The 24,347-nt window shown below is 42.4% G+C and overlaps 3 protein-coding genes, 1 long non-coding RNA gene and 1 other non-coding gene across 11 annotated transcripts; 3 read left to right on the top strand and 2 right to left on the bottom strand.

Annotated features, from left to right (window-relative positions):
- Positions 1-1,814: 1,814 nt before the first annotated feature.
- trnak-cuu (transfer RNA lysine (anticodon CUU)) lies at positions 1,815-1,887 on the bottom strand. Its single transcript has one exon. It is a non-coding gene; the product is annotated as a tRNA-Lys (tRNA).
- Positions 1,888-2,092: 205 nt separating this feature from the next.
- Positions 2,093-6,307, top strand: LOC135248098 (zinc finger protein OZF-like). 4 transcript variants are annotated; one of them, XR_010328363.1, is made up of 3 exons: positions 2,093-2,304; positions 4,222-4,478; positions 4,782-6,307. XR_010328363.1 is itself a non-coding variant. In XM_064322326.1 (3 exons), the coding sequence occupies exons 1-3, from the start codon at positions 2,269-2,271 to the stop codon at positions 6,020-6,022; spliced, it is 1,458 nt and encodes a 485-aa protein (XP_064178396.1). In that variant the 5' UTR covers positions 2,095-2,268; the 3' UTR covers positions 6,023-6,307. The 4 variants fall into 4 exon arrangements, 1 of the variants encoding a protein (XP_064178396.1); XR_010328364.1 differs by having other exon boundaries at positions 2,094-2,304; positions 4,222-4,389; XM_064322326.1 differs by having other exon boundaries at positions 2,095-2,336; positions 4,222-4,370.
- A 3,364-nt stretch (positions 6,308-9,671) lies between these two features.
- LOC135248102 (uncharacterized) lies at positions 9,672-15,778 on the top strand. Of its 2 annotated transcripts, none has more exons than XM_064322334.1 (3): positions 9,672-10,000; positions 14,464-15,352; positions 15,522-15,778. In XM_064322334.1, the coding sequence occupies exons 2-3, from the start codon at positions 14,527-14,529 to the stop codon at positions 15,761-15,763; spliced, it is 1,068 nt and encodes a 355-aa protein (XP_064178404.1). In that variant the 5' UTR covers positions 9,672-10,000; positions 14,464-14,526; the 3' UTR covers positions 15,764-15,778. The 2 variants fall into 2 exon arrangements, with proteins under 2 accessions (XP_064178404.1, XP_064178403.1); XM_064322333.1 differs by lacking the exon at positions 9,672-10,000 and adding an exon at positions 12,492-12,836.
- Positions 10,180-13,531, bottom strand: LOC135248103 (uncharacterized). The gene is made up of 3 exons (XR_010328366.1): positions 13,364-13,531; positions 12,620-12,689; positions 10,180-11,319 (listed from the first exon to the last, which is right to left on the bottom strand). It is a non-coding gene; the product is annotated as an uncharacterized LOC135248103 (long non-coding RNA).
- Positions 15,779-16,017: 239 nt separating the features above from the next.
- LOC135248100 (uncharacterized) lies at positions 16,018-24,054 on the top strand. 3 transcript variants are annotated; one of them, XM_064322331.1, is made up of 10 exons: positions 16,018-16,178; positions 16,494-17,068; positions 17,283-17,565; positions 17,814-18,018; positions 18,227-18,408; positions 18,626-18,730; positions 19,048-19,212; positions 19,507-19,600; positions 21,059-21,132; positions 23,616-24,054. In XM_064322331.1, the coding sequence occupies exons 2-9, from the start codon at positions 16,607-16,609 to the stop codon at positions 21,120-21,122; spliced, it is 1,560 nt and encodes a 519-aa protein (XP_064178401.1). In that variant the 5' UTR covers positions 16,018-16,178; positions 16,494-16,606; the 3' UTR covers positions 21,123-21,132; positions 23,616-24,054. The 3 variants fall into 3 exon arrangements, with proteins under 3 accessions (XP_064178401.1, XP_064178400.1, XP_064178398.1); XM_064322330.1 differs by lacking the exon at positions 23,616-24,054 and adding an exon at positions 22,865-23,454; XM_064322328.1 differs by lacking the exon at positions 23,616-24,054 and having other exon boundaries at positions 21,059-23,454.
- Positions 24,055-24,347: the final 293 nt, after the last annotated feature.

The raw sequence follows: 24,347 nt of genomic DNA on the forward strand, positions 1-24,347 counted from the left end.
CAGTTCATTCTCTTACCATTCAGCAAAGATCAAACAAGACCAGGTTAAAACCCAGTATATGGCTGGACCGAACCGGCCGATGTCACAGACATGCACGGTGTAACTTTATCAGTTAGTCAGTCAGTCAGTCAGTCAGTCACAGACATTCGCGTTTGTAGGGCTGGCCCAGCTGTTGCGGTCCAGCCAACAAGACCAGGTCAAAACCTAGTATATGGCTCGACAGAACCGGCTGAGCAATGGTGTAACTTCATCAGTCAGTCACTCAGTCAGAGACATGCGCGGTGTAACTTCATCACTCACTCAGTCACAGACATTCGCGTTTATAGGGCTGGCCCCGCTGTTGCGGTCCAGCCAAAAACACATATTATACACAGTCAATACTCAGATTCTATCTGATGCATTTTTTAAAATACTGTATATTTATTTCCTCATAATATAGTTTACCAGCGTCACTAAAACTACTAGTGTGTAACTGCAAACTGAAGGCTACAATTAGGGCATTAAGGACAATAAAATTAAATTGATTAGTGTAGGCTATGGTTCTTTTTCCCACAGCGCGCAAACGTGGGATATGCATGGCAAATTGTGGTCACTCACTCACGGACGACCTTTCAGGGACGTTTTGTGGGACGCGTGCGCAGGTGGTGCTTCGTTTAGTAGGACGCATGCGCTGGTGGTGCCAGCTAAAACGTGTCTGCGGAAGTGAGTTGGGCCGTTGCTCTGGACGGTTCCGTGCTTGTTACTACAACAAATTTGTATATTCTTCACTCTTAAGTAATCAAATATTTAAAAAATACAATCAGGACAGACTAAATGTAATGTACTTCTATTTAGAGTTTGACTGTTAGGAATTGAGTGATATGATCCTTAATTAGTTTAGACTTTCGTACACTTGTGTTGAATATTCTTTGTTTTGGGTTCCTTTCTAGATAATGGCGCTGTAATTCTTGGTAGCAAAATCAAATCCCCGTTCGCTACCAAAATTCTACCAAGAATTGTAGGAGGTAGCTAATAGGTAGCACGTAGCACGTATCGCTACCAAGAATTTAAGAACCCGGCCAATCAGGGCGCGTATGGCTACCAAGAATTCTCAGAGACGGGCGAATCTTGACTGAGGTAAATTAATGTTTTATTCCCGTGCATCGGTAGGTAAAGATATTGCATATGATAACTGGGAAAAAGGCAAGCGGATTAACCCTGCCAGCTAGCTGGCTAGCTACTGTTAAGTGCGGTTACGTTAAATAATTGTTTTTTTTAAATCCAGCTAGCTATTTATAAAGCATCATTCAAAGAAATTAAATGCATACAAATAGTTAATTTTAAAAGTTAATTTAATAAAAACATATAAGCTAGAACAATTGATTTATAATGCCAGTGGAAATACATTTAAAGGTTATAAATATGTTTACCTTGTGTCAGAAGTAAATTAAGAACAGTGTCTCAGATTAGATGGTCTACCGTAGTTTAAAACGGCGAACGGTTAATGTTAGTTGACTACTTTGCTTCAGTCGCTTAAAAGTGACAAGTATTAACTAAGGTACGTTGCTGGCTAAAATAGTGTTTAAATTTATATTTATTTACAGTCAATAACGTTCGCACATCTTTCAGATTGGCTCATTCCCGGTAAATTCTTGGTAGCCAGATGCGCCCTGATTGGCCGTGTCCTTCAATTCTTGGTAGTGAACAGGGATTTGATTGGATTTCACTACTAAGAATTACAGTGACTCACGGCATAAACTGTATTAACGTAGTTTACAGGTTACTTTGGGTGGCCATACAAGGCACGACTACCACGGGTAAAAAAAAGTTGCGTGCGCCCAACGTGGGGCTCGAACCCACGACCCTGAGATTAAGAGTCTCATGCTCTACCGACTGAGCTAGCCGGGCGGTTACAGTGTGCCAATGTCAGGTTTCTTAAAAACTTCAACATGTCTATGTAGTTTCAAAAAAAGAAAAAAATCATTTGATTAAATTAGGTTACTTGTTGAAACGATTATAGAACGTTTAATTTAATGTTAAACCAGCTGGTAAATTAGCGACAGAGAAATAACAGATCCTCAAACCAGGTTAGACCTTAAAACGAAAGGTGTCCTCGCAGAACAGTGTGCCAGTAGATGGCAGTACATCTGAAATGTAATGTATCGTCGAGCTACGTCTTAAATGGCAACGTTAGCAGCAGCCATTATTAGAGCCACGACTTGGAAAGAAAAAAATTGTGTGAAGCTGCAAACGTTCCGTCTGTGGGAAACTTATTTTGGCTGGAAGTAAATGCCATTAATACAACTCAGGCCGAAAAGTCGGGAGGTAATGAAAGTGTGCGGAGGACTGCTTGGATGGTAGCTTAACACAGCCAACACGAACAATACGTTACGTTAGACCTGAGTTGCAAAAGGCAAAGACCTGCGCCTGGGGATAGACGTTTGATTTTTAAATGCCACTAAAATAGTCTAGTTAGAGCTAGAGATGCATGGCAGTTTTGCGGTTGACTGAACGGTGTGCGTTTTGATCTTATGATTGTTATTTTTTACTTTGCAAACGAGCTAGAAAACTAACCAACAAGATGCTCGCCAGAAGTAGCGTTAGCGTTAGAACACAGGGCAACAAGTCAAAACATGAGACGTAGATAGCCTAGATAGCCGTTGTTTAACTTGCTAGCTAAATGTACTATGTTTGTAGGTGTTGTAGCCTACGTGTTTTCGATATGTTGCTGCTCTTACTAAAGTAAACTAGCTAACGTTTCGTTTCTAAGATGCCGTTGTTAGATGTGCCACTTCGGTTTATTACTTATTTGTACAGCATTGTCCCATTGCCTTCTTCTAACCCTGTTAAAGGAGAGCAAGATGATTATATTTGTGCTTCCCGAAGTTTACTAGTTTGCAGTACGATTTTTTTTTTTTTTTACTAATATCTTAGCACAGAATATCTTGAATTTACACCGACAACTCTTTACAGTTTTTACCTCCTACTATACATTAGCTTGCCAGTCAGGTCGTTTTTGCTTTCGCGAAGTGGGTTGGGCCTACCAACCAGGTTAACGGCCAACACACCCAGAAAACACTCCTGCATTGGCCCATCGCCTCTTCTTTGATTTAATCGTTAGACTGCCGCGTTGGTCGCACATGACAAAATATTTCAGACACGCCTACGTTTGTTTTTCATAATGTAGCCTACTGATAACTATTTTGAGATACATTCGATAATCAGGAAAAATAAACGTAAACAGATTGTTACACACCCCTCAAAGATCATGCCCTGCACATGAATATAGCCAAAGTGTTGTTACAGGTAATATCACATGCTACGTCTGTGATGAGGTAAAGAGATATGTAGGGATGGAATGCTCCTTTCTCCTAAATTTGTCAAATTATAAATAAATAAAAATAATTTAAAAAAAACAGGTCCAGAAATACTAATCTATAGTCAAGACACAGATTTTCCCTGAGCATTTACCATTGTATTGAAACATTGACAGCAGCAGTGGTTTGTTGCAAAGCTGTAGTTTTGGCAGGACATGCCCAGGAACTAGCCTTTTCACCTAAATGTACATGAATGTACGCAAGAAATTGTAACTGCATCGCAGTACACTACATCACATTTAAATTAACATGTTATTATTTAAGAACAATGTACAAATTACATATGCAGATTACATCACATTTTCAAGGAACAGTAGCTGAAAATGGCCTATGGTCCATATATTGCAACCCAATTATCCCATTGTCATTTCCTGGCTTTTCTGTAGTTGCACAGTAAAATATCCAGTGTTAATTCAACTCTTAACAGTGTACACGTGTGTCCTATTGGGACCATATGTAATCTCTAAGAGTTGATTTAACACTGGGCATTTTACTGTGCGTTCCTTATCCGAGAATTCCTGAAGAAAGTCAGCAGTTGACTGTTTGCTTGGTAGCCAACTAAAAAGTTCAGGAATATCATGTTACCAGCTATACATCTGTTAATGAAATAGTTAGGAAATAGGCTGTTTTCCATCAAGTGCTGTAGTACTGGAGCAGGTATTTGTAAATCATATTTGACAAAGAATTCAACAGCTGTTTTCAAATGATAAACATCATGATATGTGTCTATTTAGGGTAGAAGGAATACGTTTCATAATTTGTATCAAAGAGGCCATAGAAGCCATTCCTTTGTTTTGAACACTTCTTTGGTATTTATTCACAATGACCTTTGTTAATAAATGTCACTGTTTCTTCTGCATAACAGTGTTTTGGTGATTACAATGGCCAACGCTGGAGAAGTGGTCAGGGACGAAATAGATACAATTGAGATAAAAGAGGAAACTGTAGAAGATATTTCAGTGGAAATCTTGGAGGAATGCATTCTGGAAGAGGAAGACATCAGTGGCAAATGTAGTGAGTTGGACCACACCAGGTTGGAGTGCTTGGTACCCAAGGATAATTCAGAGAACACATGGCCTATTGATGTAATACAAAATCATCCTGTATGTCCAACAGACAGGGGTAAAGTAGCCTCATCCTTTAGGCACACTTCATTTATTTATGAGTTCATTTCATTAATGTATATATTTGCAGCAACTGTCATTTCTCATTGGCTTAATTTTACAATTTAAAATTATCCAGTGAATTTGAAACATTTAGTATTTGAAGTTTACTGATGGCCTACATACATTTTACCGTTATTTTTTTTTGCCCTTTGACAAATACTACACACAAACAGTACATGTGCCTGCTCTTTATGGTGTGCTTGTTAGTATTTTTCATAGAACATTTCCTGTAACATTCTTCCTTTTTTTATATATTCAGATAATCTCCGAAACCTTTCCTGTAGAAGATATTGCAGAGGCCAGCAAGCACTGGACAAACACTTGCTTGAGAAACACTGGTCTAGTTTTGTGAAGGAGGAAGGGGTGCAGCGTCAACTGCAGGTTAACAAGCACCAAGAGACAAGTCTGTCTATTGTGAGCACCACTGTCCTTCCTGGGGCTCTGTGGACAGGGGAGCGTGTTCTGACTTTCCACCACTGCCCAGAATGTCACCAGAGCTACCAGTGCCTCAACAGCCAGAAAACTGTGCACCTGACAAAAGCACAGTCTGGCAGGAAGGGGGACCTAGAAGGGGTTGCAGAAACAATGTTTCACTGTATGAAATGTGGGAAAACATTCCAACGTAAGGACATACTGAAGGTACACCAGCTCACACATGCAGAAGCTCAGCCTTATTCCTGTGCAGACTGTGGTAAGACTTTTGCTCAATTTGACTCTCTGAAACTGCACAGCACAAGCCACTTTGAGGAGACTCCTTACCAGAGTGGTGCCAGTGACAAGAGCTCCCTGGTGAAGAACGTGGTGAAGTGGACCAGTGAGCCATGTGCTGTGAAGCATTCTTACTCTTGTACTGACTGTGGTATGGCGTTTCACCTGCTACGCAGCCTACGCGACCATGAAAAGACTCACCATGGGAGTACTCTGTACATCTGCACCGACTGTGGAAAGAGCTTTCGTCAGTCACGCAACCTGCAGCGGCACCAGCGGACCCACACAGGAGAAAGGCCCTATCACTGCAAAGATTGCGACAAAGGCTTCAGTCAGATGGGTTCCCTAAAGCTTCACTTGCGCAGCCACACCGGCGAGACCCCATACCAGTGTTCCTTCTGTGACAAGAGTTTTAGCCAGCTGGAGAACTTGAAGAGACACCGTCGCACACATACCGGAGAGACTCCATACCCCTGCACAGAATGCGGCAAGAGCTTCAGCCAGCTAGGCAACCTGAAGGCTCACATTCGTATCCACACAGGAGAGACTCCGTTCTCCTGCTCTGTGTGTGGGAAGGGTTTCAAGAACAAAGGAAACCTCAAGGCCCACTGCCGGATCCACACGGGGGAGACTCCCTTCCAGTGCAAGGACTGTGGGAAGAACTTTGGCTGGTTGGCTGCCCTTAAGACTCACCAGCGCACTCACACAGGGGAGAGGCCATACCACTGCGAACGATGTGGCGAAAGTTTTGCATACTCATACAAACTTCGCACACATGGCTGCCAGGGCTGAGGGAGAGACCTGGGTTTGTTGGTAAATATTTTACAGAGGATAATTCAAAAGAGACTTCACCACAGTGTGCTTCACCACACTTAATTCAATTTGTATGTTGTTACCTGTGTTTAATGTGGTAGTAATCTAACCAAATATAATGATTCATATTGGTAATAAAACATATCTTTTTTAAAATTCTGTCATAAAACAAGTCTTTCAGTTTGGCTTAAGTTTTGGGTAAGAAACATGAGAAATCAAAAGATATTAATTCCGTACTCTGGCACCCATTACCCCTCTCGCACATCTCCTTTTGTAAAAACTTACATTTAGACTGACACTGCACAAATACAGAGAAGAGAACAAAAAACCTGACAGATTTGTTGCAGTGTGCGACTGCAGCACTTCTGGCCACAGTCAGCACTGGCTAGGTCTGGATTCAGCAGACCATGAGGCCCTTCCATACACCAGAACTGTGCCTTACAAGAATGAGCCACCCAGAAGCAATTGTGGAATTTCGTAATATTGAGTTGTAACTATAAATCAGTAAGCTTGAAGACTCATTGGATTTGTGATGCTAACTGCACATAGCCTAATGATTAAGAAACTTTAATTCCAGCCTAACATCCTTTCTGCTTTTTTACTCAAGTTATAGCATTTCCTTACTTTCATCATTTGTCATTGACCCAAACCTTCACCAAAAGTTGTAATCTCTCTCACTCACTCTCTCACCAAAGTTGGACTGTGGCTTACCACAGGTTTTTTATTCAAAGAGAAGAAAAATGAATAGTGTTCCTTGCTGTACAGGTGGCATGCAGTTAACCTCCCAACCCAATCAACATCAAAAAGACTTGCAGGGCACAAGCATTATTAGAGTATCCAATAAAGACATCCAATATCACTTTGTTTAGTTGTGATACTATAAGCAGGATGTTATAATTAAAGCCAAGGATTTAACCTTAAAAGTAAGCTCCAGGTTTACAAGCGTGAGGTTTTATTTTTCAAATTTCCACTTCTGTGGACAATAAAGTTATGTACTGTTCTGTTCTCCAGGATAAGCTGTTGAAAAGACAGTCTAAAGAATTAATTTCTATTGCAGAGGTAAAACTAAATAAATGTTTTGTGGACAGCAACATCGGGAACCTTTGTCTTTAACACGCATACAATTCTACATCTGGATATACAGTATATCACTTTTTAGAATATGCTAAAGCTGAGAGAGTCTTGCATGTGGAGCCATTGTCATATTGAACTCACAAGCACCAGTTTAAAGCACAAGCATCGACCAACGTAAATGACGTGTCGTTCTATAACCTGACTTCCACAAGATTTACACATGCGGAAGACTAATATTGATGCAATTTACCTTTGTTTAATTTGATCAATACATTTGAAACAATTACACCTTGTATATTATAAGCCAATACACAGACCAGTAAATGTGTAGCCCTAAATATTATTTTATATTTTTTACATGAAAACATGGAATCTTAAAAAGAATTCACAAGAATTTCAGAATTCCCTAATTTCCTTTCCTTTCCACATTTTTACTAGACACCACAATTTTAGATTTGTAATCAATTCACAAATCTGTCATGGGATGTCATGGTTTGGTTATGTACAGTACGGCTGCCACAGGCACTGGCTCACTTGTGTTCCAGGAATTCTGAAGTGTACTGAAGTATTCTATCAGCTCAAGTTCAAGCAAACTCCCTGGATAGCTGTTCATCCTAGAGCAAGACAATGATCGCAAACATCCAATTGAACATGCCTTTCTTATTCTGAAGAGAAATCTAGGCTGCGTCCGAATAGTCTTAACGGGTTACCAACAATGACTATATATGGTTACTTTTGTATTTATTGATTTTCATATATCCTCTCAAACACATTCATTATGTTTTTATGCGAACATTCGCTTTCATGTCTTGACATCCGAAGCGACAGAATGCATTCACATTTATATGTATAACTGGCAACAACAGCAGAAAACATGCACACGTTGTAAACAATTTGCTGTTTGATTACTTTCTCGTCGTCAATTCCATATAGGCTAATGGCAAAATGACAAGAATAGAACGAAAACTCGGACTTGCGTGAAAATGTAAGTGGTACAGCCACCGTTTGCTTTCCTTCGAAGTTACTGCTAGCCGAGCAGCGAAGTGTGCCCTCCAGATGCGAACCATGCACCATAAATAGTCCATAGTCTTCCTGGTCTTTTCGTGGAATTGAAAAATGGCAGTAAATTGAGTAAAATTACGGCAGTCTGAAAAAGCTAAAGGGAAGATTACTAGAATTAACCTGTTATTTTACCCGGATAAAAAGTGCGGAAGGTGATTTCCAGTTTGCTTGTACTGTATCACCAATGTTAATTATGCAGAACTACCGCATACCTCACATAACTGTATCAAACGTTTTGAGTCAATTACAACGGGCTAACAAAGAAAATCCGGAAGAAAATATTCAGCAACCGAATTAATCCGTTTGAATGTTTTGGTAGCCTACGTAATATGCTGTCCCAGCACGAATGCTTAGCATTTTATAAAACGAATACTAAAGCAAGAAAAGAACAGAAGAGCACACGTTATAATTCCAAGACGTTGACAGGCTATAACCAAAAGTAGGCTACTGCGCCGCATAACATACAAGTTTGATTTGAAGTTATTATGAAAATAAATTGGTTTGCCGCTGCATATTTTCAAACGTGGCGGGTAATGGCGGAAAATAAATACAACACAAATGCTACGAGTACTCGACCAATCAGAAATGTTCAGCGCTGCAAGCTCCACCCAAAAGGTTCCTGTACTTTCGGAAAGTACTACCCCCCGAGCAGGAACGTTTTGGGGGGTAAAACAAAGCCCCCAGAACTAAATTTAGACCCTAGTTCCTGCGGTGGAAACGCACCGAGTTCCTCAAAAGGTTCCTAGTTCCGGGGTATAGTTCCTGCGGTGGAAACGCGGCTTAAGTGGCAGCCATGATAAGAGCTTGATAAGAGCTGTTCGAATTCTCTAAATGCTAAGGAAAGGTGCTTCAGTGCTTCCTATCTTATCTCCTTTAGCATAGGGCACACTGGACCGTCCTTTATGAAAGGAAAGGAGATAATGCCGTCCCACAATTCCTTACGGCAGCAACATTTAAAGCGAAGCACCATTCGGCCGTTCACGAAAACAAATGATCAACTTGACTGAGTTGTGTCGTGGTTCTTAAGCTATTATATGCATAGGCTTATAATCAGATCATAATCAGCATATTAACCATAACACAGAAGTCTGTCTTTCAAGAAAAAGGGATATGAGACGTTTTTAGCCAGATTGTTTTTAATTCAACATGTTTGAAACTTATGAATGATGATTGCATTAAATTTAATGAATTATTAAATTTAATGAATTATTTTCATACAATCATACTAATTGGGATTCATGTCGATAAATATGAGTGGACAGGAGGGTGAGCGTGAGCAACCATTCTCAATGTGACAACCATTTCATTTCACTTTTGTGACTGGTAGCCTATATTCCTTTTTTATTTCGATTACAACCTTGGTAATGAAGTAATATTTTTCACCGGGTTGTCCATGTTTATATAGCCTGCATGAAACAACACGGTAAGAACGCACGGGGTGAAATATGTAAGTAGTCCGTCTTCGGAACATTGTGGTTTTACCACTGGAGACCCACGTCAATGACATCCGCCGTCGCATAATTACGTAGCCTAGTGTAAGTGCAGTCGGATTCTCTCAGCACCGCGGTTGTCTTTTCCTAAGTCCTTTTGAATTCTCCTTCACATCTTTCCTTAACCTCATGACGTTTTCCATCGAGGTCAAGGAAAAGTGGTTAGGAAAAGACATAGGACGTAATCTTTCGGACGCAGCCCTAGCCTCCAAAGGAAGCAGGAGCTGAAGACAGCTGCAACACAGGCCTTGCCGGGCACTACCTGAGAAGATACTCAGCACCTGGTGATGTCTATGGGTCACAAACTTCAAGCAGTCATTGCATGTAAAGGGTATGTAACAAAGTACTAAACAGGACTAATTCCGTTGATAGAACATTACGTTCCAAACATTATGTTGCCCGGAAATGGGGGGATTGTGTATAATTTCTACATGGTGAAACCGAAGTGTATAAAAATACCCTAAAATAAATTCTGAGAATGTTCATTTTAACCACATGTGAACTGTTTGTAGCATAGAGCCAAAATTTGTAGCATAGAGCCAAATCAAGAAAAAATATGACTTTGTCCCAAACATTATAGAGCTCAATGTATATCACATGGAAGAGATAAAAGAATGTGCACAATTAGCTTCCTTAATGAGTTATACTACAAACAAATAAATACTTTCACCTTCATTTGTTCCCCTTCAGTCTATTTTTTTAAATGAAGAGTCAGCTGTTTTTTGAATGAAGAATGAGTCAGAGGAGAGAATGTGAAGAGGAAGTTCCAAAATTTGTTGCAACACAGCTAAATGCTTGATTACCAAATGAGGTCAGGCGTGAGGAGGGGGTGGTAAGCAGGCCAGGAGAAAGTCAAAGAGATAGGTGGGAGCTAGGTTGTGGAAGGCTTTGTATGTAAGAGGGGGATTTTGAATTGAATTCAGAATTTAACTGGGAGACAGTGGAGCTTGTGAAGAACTGCACTGATGTGGTTAAGTGGTTTTGTATGGGTCAAGGATCAAGCACAGTTTTGAATTAGTTGCAGTTCATTGACAGCTCTGTTTGCCAAATCCATGCTCCTCTGCCTATATTTCATGTAAAATGTGTTTGGGATCTTTATGTGACTTTCTTTTCTGTGTGGTGAGGGGAGGGTGTGGATACAGAGCCTGTGGGGTGGAATCAGGTTTCAGCAGAACATTTGTAGCTAGCAATGCAATGGCTGACTTTAAGAAACACAAGTAACCTACAGCAAAGTGAAACGGCAAGCCGACAGGACACGTTCAAAAACCAGAGTCAACATTGAAATTGCTCCATGGTGACAGCTGAAGTTCACAACGGGGATGAAAAGTGACACAGAGTTATCCTGTTTTCTGTTGGACCAGTAAATAACGTTACTTCTAGCTATCTGGGTAGCTAGATGGGGAAAGTAGATGGCTGAAGTTGGGTACTCAGGATGAAGATGGAAGAGAAGAATTTTTATTGTAACCATAGGACGGCAGGCTTTAAAAAAAACCCTGCGTAGTATGCCTTTAAACAGATCTGGTTTTATTCATGCTTTTCCTCTGGAACAAAAGAAGCTTCCTGGTTTTCAGTTGACTCCATCACCCAGAGCTTGTGCAAGATGTAGTCGTTACTTCCCCATTATCCCGATATGATGTTGAACTCAAAGTTCTGAGGAAGAATTAAATCACGTGTTTGCACGATGAGACAATACATTTTTAGAATCTTCGGTGGATGGTTTTATATTACAAATAATATAATGTTGTGGACATATTGTGCTTAAAATAAACAGCCCCCCCCCCCCCCAAATTACACAAGAAACCAAACAATAAGTTTTGCACCAAAAAATATGTAGGCCTGTGTTAAAATATAGAAACATGAAAAGGAATAATTTGGGAATTAGTTTTATTTTATTGGCTTTCAGTAAAATATGCATATTTTGGGATTCACCATACTAAAAGTATTACTCTCTGCTTTAAGTAAATCAAAACATATCCAGAAAATATATGTTTATTAGACTTTCGGGTAATGGAGATTTGTTCAAAGTTACAGATTAGATTTTTGAGTAGCATATCTCTATGAAACCACATTCGAATGCGAGTAAACATTTACAAGTAGGCTAAATATTCCTGACACAAACATACTTAGTTTCCATGATCTGTAGTTATTTCTTATAATAATGGTGAATAAATGTGATTTAAAATATCGTCGCTACTCGTTTTATGTCCTCATTATTTCTCCTAACATTTTTTCATGTTCACGTTGTTTTACAGTTGTTTAAATATTCATATTTAATACAGCTGTAGCTGGTAGAGCTAAGTGGTTGGCGTTTTTTGGAAAGGCTAACTGAAGGCTGCTTCCATGAAAATATGGAATGTAGCCTATAAAGCACGTTCATACACAGGCTAAATAAACAGTTGACATCCAAAACAACTCGTATCAATTTTCATTCATTTTCCGACTGTGGAATTCCTCCAAACTTTTCAGAGACTGGTTTGGTAAAGTAAAACGGCCTCCCACGCGCATCTCTATTAAATTTGGAAAGCTGTAACCACGAAAGAAATTCGTGCGGTGGTGCACAGAAGGGAATGATAACGTGATAACGTGAAAAGTAAAAAGCATTAGCCTAATTAAAGGTTGACGCAGTTGAACAGTCTTTTAATAGCAGTGGTGTTGCACTGCAGGCTGTCATTATTTCACCGTAATACATTTTAGCATTTTGGCCATGTGAAACGGATAGAGATATAGGCTATCCTAATGCAATAATTAAACCCGACTCCGCTTTGTCATTAGATCACTCGTTGACAGTTACCGTAAATGACAAAAAAGGTGAAGGGCGTGACAGTCGGTAGGTTATGTAGGGCTTACTCATATTTTGTGCGGGCAGAGGCGTATTGCGGCCGTAACTACGTGTGAAAGTAACAGCTACTTGAGTGGTTGGCTAAGATTTTGTGGAGGGTAGGCAACTCACCCTGGACACTCTATTCCATCACTGAGCATCAGTTTATTCCATCGCCCACACAGGCTGAGAAGGATACGTGCTGGATGGGTGTAGAGGAAAAAGGGATAGAAAATTGTGCATTTAAATCAATCTCAAGCGAGATTGTAGCATCTACCATACCATTGGCGTGACCGAAATACGCAAAGTTAACGCTGTCTTGAAGATTTTATAAGCATTTAAAGCACCGGTAAGTCAATTTTAACAAGTCGTCTCAACAGGGATAAAATTGTTGGCGTGCATGCTGCTAGCTTGCTAAGTTAGCTTGCTAAGTAACATAGCCAACTTGTGCATTTTGTTTACTGGTGCATATATTCGATAAGTATTGTTATTATTTTATTGACATTATAGAAAATTGATTCGTGTCTAGCCATATTGTATTTTGTTCTACACAGAATCAAACGTCATGTTTTTTTTTTCACGGTAAGAAAGAAGTGGACTGGTAGCTGGTAACGTCGTGATTTACAAGTAAATCACAAACGGGTAAAGTTAGCAGTTAACGTTAGCTAAACTTATTGAATGGACGGTAGGCTTATCTAAAAAAAAAAGACGTTCTGCCGTCTTTTTCAAACTTATTTTGTTAATTTCGTTAGCTAGTGACATAACTAACTATTTAAGATTATAGCCAACTAGTTACTGTAATTTGTTAGCGAGATAACTGGATAATGTAACGTTGAATTACATAAATTTTTACTTTTACCCAGATAAACCACCTACCGCGCCATAATGCGAAGATCACTAGGGGTAGCGAAAGGAAGCTAGTTTGATAGTCCCTCGTTCAAATTGACATCCTCGAGACATGTAAATGGAAGTAAACAACAAGCAAGCAATGTGTAGACGTTTTTAAAATCGCTAGCCAACTTTTCATCTTTACGCGACCTTGCCTTTAAGCCTCCTGTCTGAATGGTTGCTTGTAGCACTAACGTATGTGCGGGGAAGGTGGATGTTTATGGTAACTTGAAAAAAATGCATCTGCATATCAATAATTTTGACTTGAAACATTGTTTACCAGTTCGCTGTGAAAGAAAGTGCATTCCTTAGAGAAAGGCCGTGACTAACATGGATTGGAGAACATGACGGGCTAGTGCAACAATGAGAAATGGCCACATGCAACCGAGTGAGAGACGGGCGCCACAAGAAAGTTGCGCGATGTTCCCTATTGTGCAAGAGAAATTTCTCAGAAATGAGCAGATGGAAGTGCATCTCATGCGATGATTCATCAGTTAGGCTTTCGGTTTAACACGAGTTATATCCATCATAGCTATTACATTTGAGGAGTTTGCACTATATCGGGCATTAACAGAATGCTCCTTTAACAGTCACAGCACGCACAATTTCTTCTGAGGCAATCATGATGTGAGAGAAAACAATGTGGTGTTGTGGTAACATTGTTTTATATACAGTAGATATGTGGAAGCATTCTTACTATACAGATTCTGGTTTACAAAGTAAGCTGTATTCTTTTTAATACCCCAAACCAGCTTGCCACCCAGTTCAATGTTGATAGAATATTGAGTGAAATGGTTATGCCTGCCAGTGACCCAACTGATACAACTAGATGATCACAGATGCTAGGAAAGTACCGCCTTGCTGGCCCAAGAAATAGGCTTAAGACTTTAGTGCACTCACAAGCATGTAAACCAGAAACATGTTTATGCTTTCTTTTCCTTGTGCACCAATTTAAATAAGTATTTTTCCACAGAAGCAATCAGTTACACATTTTACTTTTAACAGTTACTACTTCACTTTGCATGTTGTACTGTGTCAGTTTAATGAACTCTGATCTCCACTGACTGGAATTATCCCTTTTATTGCAGGAGCAGCCTTGTGTGCGTTTTAGTTTAAAGATTAGGACCAATTTTTTCAGAAAGGGGCCAGTAATGCTACTGGGACTAAAATATCTGACTGCAAGGCTAGCTGCCTTCCTTATCCTGGTTCTAATGACATTGGGAATGAGCGAGGCTTGCCTTATGATCAGTGAGGTAAACGCAGATAACCCCGGACTGGACACCACAGAGTTTGTAGAACTGTATCATACGAGTGGCCAGAGAACTCCTTTAGACGGCTACACCTTGGTCTTCTACAATGGTAACGGAAACGCAGCCTACAAAGTGCTAGACCTTAAAGGCTACACCACAGATGACAGGGGTTTCTTTCTAGTGGGCTCCCTTGACGTTCAGCCCAAGCCTGCCATCATCTTGCCCCCCAACACGGTCCAGAATGGCCCAGACGCCATTGTTCTCTACCACCCCAGTGCACCGCAGTACAGCGAGAAGATGAATGTGACGGCTTACGGCTTGGTGGACGCCATAGTGTACACGACGCGCCGGTTAGGGGATGCAGAGTTTCTGGCAAGGACCCTGACCCCGGGGTCGCCCGCTTTTGTGGAGGACGAGTCCACCCATGAGGGCGACGAGTCCATCGAGCGCTGCTGGCTGTCCACGGCCACCTGGACCTTCCAGGTGGCCCCGCCTTCCCCTGGCCAGCGCAACCGCTGCACCCCGCCCAGGGGCCCGGACCCGCGCATCAGCGAGCTCAGACTCGGAGGGGAGCAGTCGGAGATCTTCGTGGAGCTGAGCGTTCCCCAATCGACCGACCCACTGGTGCTGGTGCTGCTGGACGGACGAACGGACACGGTCAGCTTCAGCATGGAGATCAAACCAGCCAAGGACGGGCTGGTCCTCATCTCCTCGGGGAAGAGCGGCGGTAGGCTTTCAGTCTCGCGGGAGCTTCGGCTACGATGGGTTCGCTGTGTTTGAAGTTGATCGGCCTTGTTCTGTAATGCTGCTGCTTCGCCTTTTTAAATGTGTATGTTTTCAGTTGAAGTGAGGGAAAGGCACTGGAGCTGAGGTGACATTTCTTCCTTCCCCGCCAGGTGACGTTGTGTTTCCACCGGGTGATTACTCCGTGCTGGCACCGCAGACGAGGTCCTCGGGTGCCGTGGCGTTGTACAGCGGAAACGCTGAGGACTTCGCCGTGGGCAGCCCTCTCAGCGCCCGGCAGCCGCTCGACGCCTTTGTGTACACCAGCCCTGAGGGCGTGGCCAGTGACAACCTTACTGAGACGCTCATCCCTGGCAGAGGGGCCTTCCGTCTACACCCCAGGCAAGCCTGCTAAGTGACTGTAATTATTGTAAAGCCTAGTACAGAGCAAGCCATTCAATTATTTACAGAAACACAAAGAAACACTAAGAAAGACTCCTGTCTCCTGGTAAAAAAAAGACTGTCTGCTGGTTTGCTTTCCAAAATGGATAGAGGAGCTCAGTTTTTTTTTGAGTACTACTGTGTACCTATTGCACAGAAATTTGAATCATTGAAACTTGAAACATAAGTGAGTTGTGACGTACTTTTTTGATGTGTCTGAATGAAATATTGACATGCTGGCATTTTTAGGTTGGAGGAGGGAGGCTTGACCCTTAGCCGTTGTGGCACAGCCGACTGGAACAAAGACCCTGGTGTTTTTATTGAAGTTCAACAGACACCAGGACGGCCAAATCAGTGCTTATGGCCAGCAACCTGCCCTCATAATGTTGGTGAGTAATATAACAGTTTGTGCCTTGGGGTCAGTTAGGGTCATTTCACATCTCTGCTTTGGTGTTTCTGAATTTTGGTTATCGCAGATCACAGATTCTGTCACAGGGAAGGACTGCAAGTTGAACACGCGTGTTTTAACTAATCACCTCTTGGATAATAGTATAGAGGTTTTTTGTATGAATCTCATGTGAGCTGATGCTGCATCCAGCAATCATTGGGAGTTTCACATTGATGTATGGTATCAAAACTAGAAAATTAAACAATTCATAGAGCTTTGGTTTTTAGGCTTACTTTTAATTCTCTTAACCTTCTAGTCATTCCGGAGGGCACTACCACGCCTCTCTACCCTTCTGAATTGGACCCGCAGAGCCAGCATGACTTTGTGCTGAGCGAGGTGAACGCTGACACTCCTGGTGCGGCAGAGGACATGGAGTTCATCGAGATCTGGCACCCGTCAGGGAGGCGGGCGTCCCTGGAGGGGGTGTGGCTGCTGCTCTTCAACGGCCAAAACAGCAAGCCCTATTGGAAGACCAGCCTCACCGGCTACTTCACAAACGCTCAGGGCTTCTTCCTCCTGGGCAGCGACAAAGTCACCCCGACCCCCTCCATACTACTGCCCCGCAACACCATCCAAAACGGGCCCGACGCCGTGGCCCTGTACCGCAGACCCTACGGGTCACCCTTAGCCACGGAGGCCGGGATCCCCACCCGAGGCCTGTTGGATGCCATCGTTTACCGGCCTCCGAGCTCCGACAAGGAGGCGCGGGACCTGAGCGACGCCTTTATCCCTGGCCAGATCCCCCTGCTGGAGGACCCCACCGCTCTCCCAGGGGACGAGACCCTCAGCCGTTGCAACAGCCTGCAGGCTGCAGACATGTCAGCTTTCGTGGTGAGACTCCCTCACTTCAGTCACTCACACAGGGACAGGTAGCAGTGTCTGTGTGCGTGTGCCTGGCACAGTCCTGTGTTGCTGGTTTGATTTTAAGCTTGTCCCATTGTGCTGGAATTTCCATTGCATCAGTAAAAGAACTGGACTCCGCTCATTTCTTTTGTGTTCCTGTTAAATGGAATGCTGGTTTAATTTTTCCTCACCTGTTGCCTAGGTGACATCACCAACCCCCCTGGGGAAGAATTTCTGTCCCCAGCCTCCCACTCTGGCTCCTCCCCCCAAGGGTGTCGTCATCAATGAGGTGGGCAGTGCCCAGTGGACCAATGGCAGTCAGCAGGAGAGCTTTGTTGAGCTGTTTGCAGCTCCTCTGACCGGGCTACAAAGCCTGGTGTTGGTTGTTTTTGAGCAGGGCCACAGCCAAGCCACCCTGGCGCTCCCTCTGACAGGGAAGACCGACCAAGATGGATACTACCTCATCGGGAACATCACTGGAGCTGGTGCGTACTGGAGAGCCAAAGTCTTCTATAGAACTTAGACATCCGGTCCTCATTGGTGGAAAGTCCTTCATATGGCTTTGTGTTTCTTCACTGTATCTAAACCTTTAATACAGCATGGGTGCTTGAGCCAGGCTTTTACTTTACTCCTGGTGGAATTGCAAAGAGCCTGCTTTTGTGTATTTGACACCGATGAAACTTGAATATGTGCATTCCAATGATATTGTTCCCTATGTGCCCGTTTGCTCCAGACCAGTCCTTACCACTGGGGCTCAGCGGCACAGGCGTGCCAGCCCGTGGAGCTGTGGCGCTGTGTCACGGCACTGCCAGGTCCTGCACAGCCGAGGGGCCAGCGTTGAGCCACAGTATGCTGGACACTGTGGTGTTCAGCGAGGACTCTCACCTGCTCAGCACTTTGGCGGCCAGCAGAGGGCAGCAGGTCATGCCCAATCTCAGGTGAGGCCAGTGCACAGTACGAGCCTCTGGACTCTGCATTAAATACAGCCTGCAGCTGCTGCGCAGTACGTGACGAATGTGGGATGGTCTAAGGAAGAATGCAAGCAATGAGAATGTGCGAATGAATCCTGAGCAGACGGTCTCCAGTTTTCGGCTGTATGGCTCCGCTTGGATGTTTATCGTCTCTCACTTCCTGGTTTGCGCATAGGTCGGTGACGGGGCCGGCGTCCCTCAGCCGCTGCGCTTGCTGCGAGGCGAGGAGCCCCCAGGCCTGGACCGCCTCTTCTCAGACCCCCCGCCGCCCCAACCTCTGCCCCAGCGCGGCCTTCTCCGGCAGCATCGACCTCTGCCTCGGGCCTCCCACCGGCGACGCGGAGCTGCGCCTGCCAAGTACTATTAGTGCACCTCCATTCTTATCTCTGTCCATCCAAACCCCTTTAGCGCCCAACTCTTCGCATTGAGCTGAATATGAGTGGTTAGGCTGGGAGTTTTCATTTTAACGCAGATCCCAGTGGAGCTTGCTGGCTGTGTTGTCAGGGAAAGCCTGTCTCAGAATTTTGTGATGTTACCTGTTGTGTGAGTGTTGGCCTTCTCTCCATGTCTTCAGACTGCAGTGGATGGAGGCAGGAGGGTGGCGGCAGGCAGGAGATGGAGGTGGCGCTGTACCTGGAGGATCAGTGTCACTGTGGGATCTCTGCCCTTAACCTAGCAGGTAAGCCACTGAGCACCATCCAGTCCGCTGGCCTCGCTTTTGCTTTGTCACTCCAGGCCTCCACCAGAGTATTCACTGTTAAGACCAAGATGAGACAAACGGGCCTAGGTTTTATTCAGAGTTTTATGTCCATACTAAATGTAAAGCATAACTACAGAAATGGTAAATGTAAGCATTTTAATCAGCAGAGAAGATGGAAACATGGCGAAGCAAAGAAGTTAGTTTTGACTGTGCAGTATTTAGCCTACAGTTGTCTGTAGGATTTTGTGCTATGTGCCGCAGTGGGTTTGGACAGCTTTGCTCTCCGTGTGCTCCAGGGGCCAACTTCTCCTGCGTAGCGGGCTGGCTGCGAGTGCACGGAAGCATCCGGGCTCTGTCAGACCGCCAGAGGGACCTGATCGAGCAGACGTCCCGCGAGCAGCGCTCCCGCGTGCTGGGAGACTCCTGTTCCAATTCCATCTCTGACAAGTCTGTGGGAGCAGGTGCGTTTGTGCGCGTAGCGCAGACCACCACCACAAGGGGGCAGCTGAAGCGTGCACAGAAATATTGCCAACTCCTCTGAGCCTGTGTTCAGTACTTTACCGGAAGGGTCATTACGTTAACTCATGCACCACTGCGGATTGCATGACTGTTTTGCCATTTTTCTCTAGATAGCCCTCTGGAATCTTTCTTGACATAACTCAGCATCAAGGACTTTGTGATTTGATCTGTACGTGTTTGTGCCATTGTTTGGGACTGTCTGCTAAAATAAGTTCCTTTGCATTTGTTTCCCTCAGAGTCTGGAATTGTGTGGCAAATATGTCTGGCAGTGGTGGTGCTGTTGCTGTTGGTGTTGGGCGTGGCCCTGTTTACATACTTCTACAGAAGGAGGTGAGACCCCCTTGGAACAAACAGTACCTGCGTCTCCTGCTGGTGTCACACAGCGCTGAACAGTGTTCAGAAACACTGAAACTCGTTTTTAACTGAACACTCTTACTGCTGAGGTATGTGTATGTGTATGTAAATGCCTTGGGGAGAAAACTTGAGTTGCCAAATAAGTTCATTAAAATGGAAAGAAGGCAGTGGCCATTAACACCATGAGGTGATGTCAAGATTAGTTTTTCCTTTTGGCTGAACTGTGCAAATACTTTGCAAAGATTTTCTTAATTGTCAAATGTCTGTTTCTAATGGAGCCCACCAAGGCACCCTGTGTGAAAAAACAAATCTCAGCATGGAAATCTGTACTCTCTGTTTTCTAATCCGTACATTCGGTTTTGTAATAGGATGTAGCCAGCGTTAAATTAAATAGCTAAACAGCTAAACAGGTAACATAGTTTGTATGTAGCCAAATAAAGTAATGTTAAGTCCAAACAAGAAATTACCATTGCTTAGTAACTTGAATTGCATTCAGCAGAAGGGCATGGCGCACAATCTGTTCCAACATTTTTTAAGTTGTTCTGCTGTTTGCTGTCTTTCTTTGGTGAATTATTTATAAGATATACATAGACACCATTAAAAACTTTTTTACGGCACTCAAACCCATGGTATATCATGAATATTGGCACGGCTAGGTGGTTTGTCACGGTTCTGTCTTCGCTTTGAGTCGTGCCTAATAACACCCCTTAGCTGTGCCACTATTCGTGATACAGGTTACCACGGTTTCTTGTGCCATACTGCTTTAATATTTATCCCATTTCCTTGAGTATGAATTGTAGCTATAATACTTCCGTGTTTGACTTTCCTGCAATGAGCCCTTCATTTAGAAATGGATTTAACATTGCAAACCCGAGTGATCGCACTCAAAAGTTGTGCGCACAGATAGCAAACCTGAGTGTACAGATTGGCAAATCAAACGCACAGATTGCAAAACTAAGCGTGCTGATCGGAAAACCGAGAGTACGGATTACAAAACCGAGAGTACGGATTACAAAACCGAGAGTATGGATTACAAAACCGAGAGTACGGATTACAAAACCGAGAGAATGGAATTCCCCTTTGAGATATTTTTGCAGAGCTCCATAGTTTCTCCCATGAAGTTGTTTAAAACTAAACCATCTGACTTTTGTCAAAGTGGAGGAAATTTATCCTTGGTACATAAACAGGATGTAGACATTTCCAGCCTCCTTGACGTACATACTCATGGGGAAAGTACTCCTAAAAATCAACAGAGGAACCATCTGACTCCAACTATAAGCGCACTAGGGTATATTTATAATATGTAGCATTAGATTTCCTGTCAGTCTGTCAGCTGGCTTGTTATCACTAGATCTTTGTCTATGCTGACCATCTTGTGTGTGTGTATGTGTGTGTGTGTGTGTGTGCGCGCCTTTTCTTTTACTTTGAATTTAGGCATTCGCTGAACTATTTCTCCATGGAGCTGAGTGAACACACAGAGGGGCCTGGGGAAATCTAGCCCTGCTCAGGTACCAGCTCTGTTTCAGGTCTGCTGCCCTTCTGCAGTGGCGCTTTTGGACGGTGGCCACTGGCCATGGAGTAGGATGGGAAGGGAAGATACTGTTAGTAGCTATTTCCTGTGCATCTCTGTAACCCCACTTTCATCTGTCCTCTAATGTCACAGTCAGTGTTGCACTTGGCAACAGTGTTGTCGTGTACTTCAAGTATTAGCAGGAAGAAGATGCTGCTTTAAAGCTGGTATTATTTTATTTTGTATTGTGTGGAAATGTTAGTCTCTCTTTGGTCTTTGATGCATTCGGTAAACAATCAGGTAATCTCAGTTGCTGTTTCAAATTCAGTTTGGTTGCAATCAAACTCTATCATGTTATTTAGAAGCTTAGATATGGGTTTTGTGTAGAAGTGAATGGAATAGCAGGATCAAAATGAAATGTTAATTTAAGGGTATGGATTTTTTCTAAAGTAAATATTGTACATAGACTTGTTATTTTTAAGGGGCTTTCATAAGTGCACTAATGTGAGAATGTTTTCTGCATTGTTGCAGTTTTACTGCATTACCTTTCATGATTCATAAAACAGCTCAAGTACTTCAAATGGCAATTTGAAAACCATGTAGAATACACACTATATAACATTACAGCCACTTAGCTGATGCTCTTATCCAAGCCAACTTAGTTTTCTTTTTTTTAAACATAGTATCCATTTATAAAGCTGGATATATAGGGAAGCAATGCAGGTTAAGTGCCTTGCTCAAGGGTACAATGGCAGTGTCCTACCTGGGAATCAAACCCGCAAGCTTTAGGTTAACGGGCCTGTGGCTTAACCATTATAATATACTGCTGCCGTAATAATACACAAAATTATGACTTTAGTTAGGTAACTTCATTAAAACACATGCATTTCATTTTTAGGACAATGTACTACATTGTTCATTTCAATGTGGACTATTTTCAGTATTTTTTTGTCCACATATTGAAAAAAAGCTATTTTAAATTTATAAAGTCATTTTCAAACGTACAAAGGCCAAGTTTTTCATAATGGTAAATTAGGCTGACTAAAGCAACATTATGTTTCTGTGACTTATTTTAATTTTCTGGACAACAATGGAGTTTGTCTTGCGGTATATCTGAGTTAGCTAGATGACAGTAATTGTTTGTAGGATAAATTCACTGAAAGTTAGGTGGACACATTGGTTTTGGTTTTTTCATAGGATGTATTGATTATACTGAAAAAACGAAAATTACTGATGTTATCCTTTAAGGTGCTTTCATCTATTTTTTTTTTTAATTAATTAAATTATCTGAAACTTAGTGATTGGAATTCATATAAAACATGGGCCAGGTGCCTTGTAAGCATTAAGTCAGTTAATTTCGAGTACGTATTCATTACGTCATATCACAGTTGATGTCTGTGATAGTGAGTGGCTCGCTTCTGAAGTATGGGTGCCACATTCCAGTCCTGCAGAGCTGCAGTGTCTACTGGTTTTTGATGAGTTTCAGCACCAGTGATTCATTTCAGTTGTTGATTCAAAACAGCATGTTCTCTAGGCTCTAATTGGTTGCTGATTTGAGGAAACTGTAAATATTTGCAGACACTGCGGCCCTCCAGGTCTGGAGTTGACATCCTTGTTTTAAACATTTTGACCATTTACTTCAGATGTACAGAGCAGGGCTGTCCAGTCCTATCCAAATACGGTGTGAGTACAGAGCAGGGCTGTCCAAACCTTTTGCTCTATTTTCTTAGGGTATACCAGCCCCTGGTGCAGGTGGGGTACCATACAAATTCTCAACCAATCTCTCATGGTCTGTTCCATGACCTACAAATTGGGGAAGTTCTCCTGGCTGTTGCTGCAGTCAGAACGTGGTTTTCGTTTCTTGTATTCCTTTTTTTTAACATGTAATTCTTTGCACAGACTTGAAAAACAATCTGAATTTTAAAAAAATGTTAAACATCAATTAATTAATATTAAAGATGCGATGGGGAATTATATGTGTCATTAAGAATTTGTGTAAATGTATGGTATTTCAGAATTTTGAAACTGTATTGTTTATTGAATAAAGAACCTTATTTTTCATAAGAATGTTTTAGCAATGGTAAAACAGCTGTCATCCTAAGTTATAAAGCTGTTTAAGACATGAGTTATGTTCTCCAGTAGAGATGATATTTTACTGACTGAGATCATGTACATTTATAATGCTAGATCAGAAACCACTTATCAAGGCCATACAAGAATGATTTATGCATTGAAATGAAGTATAATTACTTAGCGATGTTCACTGTTTACTTAATCATGAAAACAGATTTTATTTTTCAAATAAAATGATATTTCCCAATATTGCTTTCTTTTGTGCATGTTCTCTGTTCTTCAACTTAGAATTATCTTTGGCTGACCATGCTGTAGCTTCCAGTGCTTCCATTACCTGTCAGATTTTTCATGGCAGTTCAACCTCAGGATTTCACTTTCTGCAAACCTTGTTCTTCTATGACTCCACAGATATCCCATCTAGCCATGCTCTCTGTCTCCAGGACAAACTTCTAGTGGAATTTTGGAAAATTATTTGCAAGGGTGTTCTAAAATTCATGGTTTTGAAACCAGTCTCATCTCATTCCCAAAAATCACACTATGATATACAATGAGGGAGGGAGCAGACATGTCTATTTATACCTCATGTAATGGTGGAAATACAGTGCCTTGAGTGAAGTAGTCACCACAAAGTTTCTTTTGTGCCACCATCAAATGAAAAGATGAGAAAAAAGTTGTTGAAATATATCAGTCTGGAAGTTCTTACAAAGCCATTTCTGAGGCTCTGGGACTCCACCAAACCACAGTGGGAGCCATTATCCCCAAATGGAGAACACTTGGAACAGTGGTGAATCTTTCCAGGAGTGGCCGGCTTTCAAAATTTCTCCAAGGACGCAGAGAGGAACATGCAAAGAACTGCAGGCCTCTCAGGTCTCCACAATATGAAGGAGACTGGGAAAAAATGGGATTCATGAGAGAGTAGCAAGGAGGAAACGAAGTCTCACAGTTGCAAAAAACCTGGATGATCCCTGAGCCTTTTGGGATAATGTTCTATGGACAGATGAGTCAAAAGTTGAACTTTTTGGATGACATGGGGGTGCATTATGTGACAAATCAAATACAGTATTTCACAATATGAACATCATACCAACAGTCAAATGTGGTAGTGTGACGGTGTGGGGATGCTTTGCTGCCTCAGGACCT

This window comes from Anguilla rostrata, chromosome 2 (assembly GCF_018555375.3).
Source record: "Anguilla rostrata isolate EN2019 chromosome 2, ASM1855537v3, whole genome shotgun sequence".
Taxonomy (NCBI): domain Eukaryota; kingdom Metazoa; phylum Chordata; class Actinopteri; order Anguilliformes; family Anguillidae; genus Anguilla; species Anguilla rostrata.

Coding starts and splice junctions, on each gene's coding strand:
- LOC135248098 (XM_064322326.1), top strand. CDS start 2,269: ATGCCATTAATACAACTCAGGCCGAAAAGTCGGGAGGTAATGAAAGTG. Junction 2,337..4,221: donor TGCGGAGGACTGCTTGGATG/GTAGCTTAACAC, acceptor TCTGCATAACAG/TGTTTTGGTGATTACAATGG. Junction 4,371..4,781: donor AGACATCAGTGGCAAATGTA/GTGAGTTGGACC, acceptor TTATATATTCAG/ATAATCTCCGAAACCTTTCC.
- LOC135248102 (XM_064322334.1), top strand. CDS start 14,527: ATGCTACTGGGACTAAAATATCTGACTGCAAGGCTAGCTGCCTTCCTT. Junction 15,353..15,521: donor CTCCTCGGGGAAGAGCGGCG/GTAGGCTTTCAG, acceptor CTTCCCCGCCAG/GTGACGTTGTGTTTCCACCG.
- LOC135248100 (XM_064322331.1), top strand. CDS start 16,607: ATGGAGTTCATCGAGATCTGGCACCCGTCAGGGAGGCGGGCGTCCCTG. Junction 18,019..18,226: donor CAGGTCATGCCCAATCTCAG/GTGAGGCCAGTG, acceptor GTTTGCGCATAG/GTCGGTGACGGGGCCGGCGT. Junction 18,409..18,625: donor CGCGGAGCTGCGCCTGCCAA/GTACTATTAGTG, acceptor CCATGTCTTCAG/ACTGCAGTGGATGGAGGCAG.